Raw genomic sequence first — 9921 nt, forward strand, 5'->3', positions numbered from 1 at the left:
AAACGAGTTGCAAGTCAACTCGAGTTGGTAATGGGCTGAACTCGAGTTGGTTTTACAACTTGTTATTGACATTTCAACTCGAGTTGACTCGCTCATTTGCTAAATGAGTTAAGTACGAGTTAGAGGTAACTCGCTCAAACTCGGCTCATTTACAGCGGACTCTTATATTTTGATGGCCACCCGCCACACCAACACCAACAAGAAGAGGGCAACAGGACCCATGGGTCCCATAATCAATAATGCCACTTGATTTTTTTTTCTCAAATTTAAAATTCTATTGGCCGTTGACTTTGGTGTAATAAGTACCACTACCCCCACTGTGTTTTGGGATAAGCTGAAGTGCAGCTAGACATCAAAACTTGGAAAAAGCATGAATCTATTGCCTGGCTGAGAAGGTGCCAAGCGGGAAGGAAAGGATGAACAATGCTCATTGGACAAATTACGATCCGATCTTATTGCGACCGTCCGATTAACCTGATTGATGCAATTAGAGCTTCAAGCTGTTCCAGTCCATTAATCTAACGGCTTAGATCCCGTTGAACTTGACGCTTCTCCAGGGACATTGAACTGCTTTTGCTTCCATAAATATCAGCGTTGAGTCCATTCGCAATTATCCATTTCCTACAAAATGGATGTGTCGGTATTGACCAACCTGGTTTTTTTTTTATGAGAAACCCGTAGGCCTACCAACCTGGTTTGTTTGTTTTCTACCTTTTGTCTCTGCCTCTGATAAAAAAAGCTCGAGGGACGGCTTTCTCCGGTTAATAGGAATGGAGAGGATTTATGCCAAATGAAATGCATCGCCACCACAGAACTGATTCCGCGGAGGTGGGGCAGAAAGGAGGTACTTTTACATGGATGCCCTTCTTAAGTTATAAACTTCCGCAAATCCGCAGTAATATTTTAGTTCAACGAAAATCATTTTCGTAGCACTGTAGCTGTTGGAATAAACAAAATAAATTATTTAATGAGAACTAATAGTGCACAGTCTAATATCACTTTCCATAATTCCAGACTTTTACATTAATTAACAAGCAAAGTTAAAAATTCTGAAATCTAAGCTGTTATCGGTTATATTAAAGGCAAAAGGCAAAAATAATAACATGTCAAAGGTTATATTACGAAACTTAGTTTTCACATTGTAAAGCTATGAGATGACTAGTTTGTCAAAACATGAACAATTTTGTATGAACTAGAATTAAACTTTACTAACAAAATCGAAATAATCATAAAATTATGAAGCAAACGCAACATTCACACTATTTTTTATTTTTAGAATTGTTTTTATTTTTTTAAAAGTACTAGATTAAATCTATCAATTTCTATTAAAAATCAGTCATAATCAAGTCCAGTAACTAACGTAGGTACCAAATCATGATCAGCAATATATCAGTTTATATACAAAACATAATATCAAATATAAATTGTCTAAACAAATATAACACACAAAATATCTAAAAAATAGAACTTAGGAAGCACACAAAATAAGCACCAAACAACACATGGTATCACAGAGCTAAACTAATCATTCAACAAGTCCCAATCCATCGATTCATCGTCATTCAGTACGGCCTCAGACATTGGAGATTGGAGGCTAAAATACTCTTGGGCAATCTCCCAAAAAAATCCTGCCTGTATTCCTCGACCTTTCTTATAGCCACCAAAATTTCCACTACCTGTTGCACATTCGGGTTTTCCACTATCGAATTCTGTAACAGATCTGACAAATTCTTAACATTAAAGGAAAAGATAATACTTAAATTTAGATTAGAGTTACTATAATTTTATTTGAAGTCCAAGAACAAGATAAAGAAATAATTCTTGATCCTAAATTTTTCGCATTAGCAGGGCTTGTACCTTTAAAACATACTTGATTTCTTTCTAACCAAATAGTTTAAAAAAAAAGTATAAAAACGTTCCAAGAAAAACGGTTTGCAAAAAAGAAACAAAAAAGCAAGATCATGTAACTTGTTTCTATAAAAAAAAAAGTATACTTCCGAGAACTATATTTCATATAATATGTGACAATAATTACGTTTTGCTTAAGAAGATGCTATTTCTTTTCTTCTAAATGTCGTTTTTGAAAAGGAATAATGCAACGCTTCCCCTAATAATGCTCTAACTTGAGGAGACAAACCAACATCTATCATTTTCGTAGCACTGTAGCTGTTAGAATAAACAAAATAAATTATTTAATGAGAACTAATAGTGCAGAGTCTAATGTTACTTTCCATAATTCCAGACTTTTTACATTAAATAAAAAGCAAAGTTAAAAAATCTGAAATCCAAGCTTTTTTTTCTAAAATTCAGTTGGTCCACATGTAAGTATATAACTTATTTCGATCGGTTATATACTTATATTAATGCTACCTTAGGTAAATACAATAAGATTTTATTAATCTTGTTGCATTATTTAATGAATATCCTATGGATCAGTCAAAAGGCAAAAATAATAACATGTCAAAGGTTATATTACGAAACTCAGTTTTCACATTGCAAAGCTATGAGATAACTAGTTTGTCAAAATATGAACAATTTTGTATGAACTAGAATTAAACTTTGCTAACAAAATCAAAATAATCATAAAATTATGAAGCAAACACAACATTCACACTATTTTTTTATTTTTAGAATGTATTTTTATTTTTTGAAAAGTACTAAATTAGATCTACCAATTTCTATTAGAAATCAGTTATAATCAGGTCCAGTAACTAAAGTAGTTACCGAACACATGATCAACAATATATCAGTTTATATACAAAACATAATACCGAACATAAATTGTCTAAACAAATATAACAAACACACAAAATATCCACAAAATAGGACCTAGGAAACACACAAAATAACCACCAAACAACACATGGTATCACAGAGCTAAACTAATCATCCAACAAGTCCCAATCTACTGATTCATCGTCATTCAGTATGGCACCAGACATTGGAGATTGGAGGTTGCCATGCCTAAAATGCTCTTGGGTAATCTCCAAGAAATCCTGCATGTATTCCTCAGGCTTTGTTATAGCCACCAAAATTTTCACTGCCTGTTGTAGATCTAGGTTGTCTATTATCGAATTCTATAACAGATCTGGCAAATTCTTAACATCAGAGAAAAAGATAATACTTAAACTTAGATTAGAGTTACTATAATTTTATTCGAAGCCCAAAAACAAGATAAAGAAATAATTCTTGATTCTAATTTTTTCGCATTAGCAGGAGTTGTACCTTTAAAACACATTTGATTTCTTTCTAACTAGATAGTTCAAAAAGTATGGAACATTCCAGGAAAAACAGTTTGCAGAAAAAGAACAAAAAAGCAAGATCACGTAACTTGTTTATATATAAAAAAAAGTATACTTCTGAGAACTATATTTCATATAATACGTGACAATAATTACGTTGATAGTAAAATAAGCCGACATTTTTATTTTTACCTCATTAAAAAATTATTTTAATAATAATAACCAAAATTTACCAAAAGTTTTAAAAATACCCCACCCGTGGAAATTTTCCACAGGCTGGAATTGAAATTCTCATTTTTTTTTTTTTTTTTTTAAACAGAATTTTTTTTTCTTTTTATTGAAATATTAGAAATGTTGGATGTATTTCTTTGAAAATAGATGGAATACAATATAATTTGATTTATTAGAAAGACTGTAACAAATAACCCGGATCAATATTTTTCAGGTCGGATTTTTCGCGGCCGTAAGAAAAATTAATATATTTCTGTATGTGTTATTGGAAAAAAAAATAAAAATGATTAGATTCTGAGTTATTGATCCCGGTTCAAAAGTCACTTCTATGTAATCTAGAAAATATTGTGATCCTTCTAGGACATTTAATTTATAAAAAGTTGTATCTATTTTGATAATTCTTTTTGAATAATAATTATTAAATAACTTAAAGTTTTTATTTTTTTTTCAAAAATAGATATAACTTTCCATAAATTAAATGTCCTAAAAGGATCACAATATTTTCTAGATTACATAGAAGTGACTTTTGAATCGGGATCAATAACTCAGAATCTAAGCATTTTTATTTTTTTCCAATAACACATACAAAAATATATTAATTTTTCTTGCGGCCGCGAAAAATCCAACTTGAAAAATATTGATCCGGGTTATTTGTTACAGTCTTTCTAATAAGTCAAATTATATTGTATTCCATCTATTTTCAAAGAAATATATCCAACATTTCTAATATTTCAATAAAAAGAAAAAAAAATTTCTGTTTTTTAAAAAAAAAAAATGGGAATTTCAATTCCATCCTGTGGAAAATTTTCACGGGTGGGATATTTTTAAAACTTTTGCTAAACTTTGGTTATTATTATTAAAATAATTTTTTAATGGGGTAAAAATAAAAATGTCGGTAAAATAAGCAATTAATAAGATGCTATTTTTTTCTTTTCTAAATGTCATTTTTGAAAAGGAATAATGGAACGCTGCCCTAATGCTCAAGTTATTGAGAAGACAAAGCAACATCTATCATTAAACCCAACCCCCCCCCCCCCCCCCCCCACCCACACACACCCAAAACCCCCAACCACCACACACAACCCCCAGCACCACCGCAAAAAAAAAAAAAAATCCTTGGTTTTCCCTATGCCTCTGCCAGCAAAGAATGTGAGTGGAACATTTAATGAACAATTTATATTATTTTTCATTAATGAATGCCTTAAAAGGCCAGGCAAATAGTTATAAATTTTGAAATTGTCATAAAATACAAGAAAAGGAAATTTTTTTATGTTAAATCCAAGACAATTGTAAGCAGTTTAACCTTCAATAAAAATCGTGGATAGTATAATAAATTATCCAAATAACAAGGTCTAAAAAAGTGAAAGGAAAATACTTGGAAGTAACAGGGTTGACTACACCAAAATCAGAAAAAAGAAAAAACAATTTGAAAGTAAACCAATAACTTAATTTTATATAATTTCCTGAGAATGGACATTTTGAGGCATCCAGGTCACTCATACAGTCCATATCGGTTCCATTCAATCGCCTGGACAAAACAAGAACTTAAAAGCAGATCGAGCCCGTCTAGTTTTCACGCAGATTCAAAACAGGCCTTACGATACAAAAATAGACACTTTAGATCCTTCCATAGTATAATTGTATACATTAGGGATTGGAGAGGAACGGTTAATAGTATGCCCACCTTACCACCTATAATTCAAAATAAACACACATCGCCAATTTGCACTATTAAAATAAACAAGAAAAAAGAAGAGAAAAATTAAAGAAGTGGGGGCTTCCATTCCACCAACGGAATTTCGCGAGGCTGCCCAACCCAACCCCACATCCGCTTTCCTCTCCATTTGCGAAGAACAGGTCTACACTTTTCTACGCTTCCACTCACCTGCTTCTTCTTCTCCATCGTTTGCTTCTCTTTAGTTTTCTTCTTGTTTTATAAGCAAGGCAAGTTCTTCTTCCGCTCCTTTTGTTTTGCCACCATTTTTAACTAATTAGGTCGAATTTTAAAAAAAAAATTCGAACTTTTTCCCGCACAAAATCGCTGGATCTGGGTAATTCGAGCTTTGTTTCTGCTGTCGTCGCTGGAATTCATTTTCTCTGTAATTCTCTAGAGAAAGTCATTTTCGTCTTAGATCCAGTGTTGTCGTTGCTGTGCTGTACTGTTGCCAAATTTTGAGATTTGAATTTTTCTGGGGTTGTACCCCATTCTGTTGTTAACCTTTTTAACGGGGCCGGTTTTCTTGGTTCTTAATCGCCTTAAATTTCAACAAAGTTGCAATCCTTTGTGATTTTCTAATCAGATTCCTGACAAGGATGGAATATTTCCTCAGGTTCTCCAATGGATTGCTGAGGCTTCAAACTCAAACCAAGGCTTTGCAAAAAGCCGTAATCTCCGCATCAATTACCAGCAAAGGAAGAAGAAAAATGAGAGAAGGAAGCTGAAGTTTCATCTTTAGGCGGGCAATCCATCTGTTAAATGGCTGTTGCTTCTAGAAGCAACGGTACAGCCAACCAACCCTACCACACTTCCTACAAAGTACCGTCTCTGCGCAACCCGATCTTGGAAACCCCCCACATCTCTTTTCTAGAAGACCGTTACCTGCTGGGTCCGCAGCTTGGGTGGGGCCAATTTGGTGTGATTCGAACCTGCACTGACTTAGTCACCAGTGAAACCCTTGCGTGCAAGTCAATCTCTAAAGACCGATTAATCTCATCAGACGACTTGAACAGTGTTAAACTTGAAATAGAGGTCATGGCCCGCTTGTCGGGCCATCCAAATGTGGTCGACCTAAAGGCGGTGTATGAAGAAGAAGAATATGTGCACCTTGTGATGGAGTTGTGTGCAGGAGGCGAGCTGTTTCATAGGCTAGAGAAGCATGGGAGATTTTCTGAGCATGAAGCGGCGGTGCTGTTTAGGAATTTAATAGAAGTAGTGATGTATTGCCACGAAAAGGGAATTATTCACAGAGATTTAAAGCCGGAAAATATTCTTCTCGCAAGTAAATCAGCTTATTCTCAGATAAAATTGGCAGATTTTGGGCTAGCTACTTATATCACGCCAGGTAAATTTATGGATTTTTGTTGTTAATTATTGGGCCGATTTTGTATAACTTTGGTATTTTTTTTTCATTGAAGTTCCACCAGATCTTAATGAAAATTTCACTGATTACATCAGTAGTGAATTTATATGTATAAGTGCCATGTCGCCACCATTGGACTATTTGTGCATACTGCCAACGTGAGGCCACTGGTTCGTAGTTTTGTTTCCTATGATAAAATGGCTTCCTTTAGAAGCTCAATGATTGATTTAGAAACCTTTTGAAAGGAATGCATACCTGGGTTTTGTTTAATTAGGAATATACAGAATGTACTAGTCCAACCCCTCCAAAAAAAATGGATAAATAAATTTAAAATCTATGAATGTAAATGAAATATAATAAATTCAAGCAAATATGAACGATCATGTCCTGAAGCTGCTCGTATTAGATAAAGGATCAATCACCATGTAATTGACATGGAATTCTCAATTCAAATTCAAATTTCGTATTATTTAGGTAAAAGCTTGCATGGAATGGTAGGAAGCCCCTTTTACATAGCTCCAGAGGTGCTCTCCGGTGGCTACAACGAGGCAGCTGATGTATGGTCTGCCGGGGTAATTCTGTACATCCTCCTAAGTGGGATGCCACCTTTCTGGGGCAAGACCAAGTCAAAGATTTTTGAGTCGATCAAGTCAAACGAGCTTCAGTTCCCCTCCGATCCATGGGACCAGGTTTCTGTCCCGGCCAAGGAGTTGATTTCTGGCATGTTGAAGCGGAACCCCAGGCAGAGACTTCATCCTAAAGAGGTTTTAGGTAAGATGATCTTTTTCCATTTGTGATGCTTTCAGCACGAGCTTGGTGTTCGGGGCTATACTAACTGGTGGTTGGTGGGGAGGAGGTGGGGGGGGGGGGGGGGGGGGGGGGTTATTTTGGGGTCAATTTCGTGCTATTGGGTTAGTGTTTTTTGTCAATGTGGTAATTAGATTGGGAATGCCGGTAGTTTACCTATACCAGCATGCTATGGTGCTCCTGATATAGCAGTCATGATTGGCACGGATCTGTTCCTCGCACTACATTAAAGTTTTTATCAATACAAGTTGGTATGTACAAATATCTAAAACAAGAAATTTTTTCTCCTACAGATCACCCTTGGATAACAGAACATTGTAATCAACCTCCCGCCCCATGTAACCAATTATATGGCACCAACCTGATGCAACAGGAGATTGGTTCTTTCTCCTTCTCCAGCCAGCAAGTCACCCCCTGCCGTGACGTCAGCTTCAGCACTCCAACCCCGGATCCATGCCAAACCAGACCAGATAATTGTTGCTCACCAACTTTCACGTGCCGGTCTTCTTTTTCAGCTTTTCTTGCAGAAACCACACCTACTAAAAATATTGGATTTTCTTTCAGCAGCGATGCTGAGTTTTCTTCACCAATTCCTTCTATGCCGAGTTTTTCTTTCAGCCCTCTTGGCAGAAGTGAAGATCAGGTTGATTTGAGACCAGAGGCATCCAATCAGATCGGAACAGGTATGTTGTTGAAGTGTTGGTTTTTTTGTTGTTATACTGTACCTCTGTGCTGATTGATGATTTGTATCAAGAATGACTGGTATGGTACATGGCCAAACTAGTATTAAGTTATATAGATCATGTTTGGTTGTGAAGTAAAGTTAATGAGGATTAAATTACATATTCCATCTTACTCTTTATATTTTACACATGTTTGGTAGTTGAAGTTATGGCTTAAATTAATCCACATGGAGGAGTAAGATATTGAGAAATGAACCTCTTCCTATGACAGTGGGCCCTACAGGTGGAGTAAGTGTGAGTAAGTTAATCCACCTAGAGAGGTGTTGTAAATTACTCCGGATTAACTCATCTCTTACTCCATCTTAATCCTTCTATATTACTCCTCGTTTGGTGGCTTAGGTGTGGAGTAAGAGGTTTACTCCACCTCTTATTCCACAACCAAACATGACTGTAGGGATTAGGCTATTTGAAGGTTTTTGTCAACGAATCTTTGGCTGAACATGGGTATTAGAGCCTCCATCGAGTCCCTAAATTACTGAAGAAAATATTGACAGTATATAAGAGAGAGTTAAAGAGAAGTTTTAAGTTATCTGCACTCGCTATCTAAGAAATTGTACTCCTTTGACTAAATTATGCCAACTGATGCAGAGAATGACTCTGAGAGGTGTGCGACATCAAAAGAAACATGTGCCTCGTTAAACAGATTGGAATCGGCAGATATTGGCAGGGTTACAAAGGGGAACTTATCTAGAACAACAGGAAGTAGCAGCGACCACAGCAGTAGGAGAAAGAGAAACCACACTATCGGGCTTGGCGAGATGGACCAGCTTGACTTGACTGTGTCAGAGTCAATTATACGCTGGGCCTCATGCACAGATCTTTCCATGGCACCGTCTCTCAGATCATCACTTGTTTGTTGATGTTTCAGCTTTAGATTCGGTTTAGGTTAGCATGTACGAAATTGTGAGATATGTATGTGATCACGGAATCTTTCTATGGCTATGTTTTGTAAACTGTTGTGAAAGGTGGTCTGAATGGTTGGTGTAAGAGTGAAATGCCGGACATATGATATTAATTATAGATTGAGGCTACTGATAGTTTGTGAAATTTGAATTGTGGTGTACCTAATCTGAGACATCAGTAGAAGAGCCATTTGCAATTTTGTGTGATAAGAAAAGCTTCTTTGCTTTTTATGAAACGTAATTTGACATCCCTATTAAAACGGTCCTTGATAAATTTTATTACGTATGTTTTATGTTAAATCTCTTATTAAAGTGGAGGACTAAAACCTAAAAAAAAATCCTAAAATAAGTAACAGTTTTTGTGTGTTATATATTCTAGATAGGGAGGTTTATGTGACGCTTGTGTAAATGATTTAAAAGGTTTCGGTATATAACAATTAACAAGGTAGAAATCTTGTCAACTTGATCATAAAAAGATGGAATAAGTCAATTTCAGGCCTGGTCTTACTAAAAGAGAGAGAGAGAGTCTATGGTCTAATACTCTAAAACAGGTCCAATTTTTTGGGTGGATTTTTTTTTTTCAATGGGCTTTGAAATTTTTTTATTCAGACCGTTGTAGCCGCGTTAATATATTTACCGATTTACGGGATTATTTAAATTTATTAAATTTTAATTCTAGTTGCACGAATTTTAACACAGATTGAACAACTTAGACTGACTTTGAATAAAGTTTGTCTTAGCTACTACCAAGCCTTTCAAAAAAAAAAGAATAAAGTTTGTCTATCAAATTTTGTCATTTTTATTAGGTATGATTTGTTTAGCATATTTTCAACTGTCATAAGTATATATTTTTTTTACTGTTATCAATTCCAACTAGAGCTGCGAGTTTAGGTCATTGGTTATGGTTCGCTCGTCT

The 9921-nt window shown here is 35.2% G+C and overlaps 1 protein-coding gene across 2 annotated transcripts; it reads left to right on the plus strand.

Moving 5' to 3' along the window:
• The first annotated feature begins 5246 nt into the window (after nucleotides 1-5246).
• PEPKR1 (phosphoenolpyruvate carboxylase-related kinase 1) lies at nucleotides 5247-9220 on the plus strand. 2 transcript variants are annotated; one of them, XM_078304881.1, is made up of 5 exons: nucleotides 5247-5417; nucleotides 5804-6535; nucleotides 7028-7324; nucleotides 7654-8043; nucleotides 8692-9220. In XM_078304881.1, exons 2-5 carry the CDS (start codon nucleotides 5950-5952, stop codon nucleotides 8961-8963), a joined length of 1545 nt encoding a protein of 514 aa, XP_078161007.1. In that variant the 5' UTR covers nucleotides 5247-5417; nucleotides 5804-5949; the 3' UTR covers nucleotides 8964-9220. The 2 variants fall into 2 exon arrangements, with proteins under 2 accessions (XP_078161007.1, XP_078161008.1); XM_078304882.1 differs by having other exon boundaries at nucleotides 5278-5417; nucleotides 7654-8056; nucleotides 8708-9220.
• The last annotated feature ends 701 nt before the right edge of the window (nucleotides 9221-9921 follow it).

This window comes from Carex rostrata, chromosome 7 (assembly GCF_964058835.1).
Source record: "Carex rostrata chromosome 7, lpCarRost1.2, whole genome shotgun sequence".
NCBI lineage: Eukaryota > Viridiplantae > Streptophyta > Magnoliopsida > Poales > Cyperaceae > Carex > Carex rostrata.

What these genes read in the sequence shown, in the direction of transcription:
- PEPKR1 (XM_078304881.1), top strand. Translation starts at nt 5,950, where the DNA reads ATGGCTGTTGCTTCTAGAAGCAACGGTACAGCCAACCAACCCTACCAC. An exon ending in TCATCCTAAAGAGGTTTTAG is followed by an intron (nt 7,325 to 7,653) that starts GTAAGATGATCT and finishes TTTCTCCTACAG; the next exon opens with ATCACCCTTGGATAACAGAA. An exon ending in ATCCAATCAGATCGGAACAG is followed by an intron (nt 8,044 to 8,691) that starts GTATGTTGTTGA and finishes CAACTGATGCAG; the next exon opens with AGAATGACTCTGAGAGGTGT.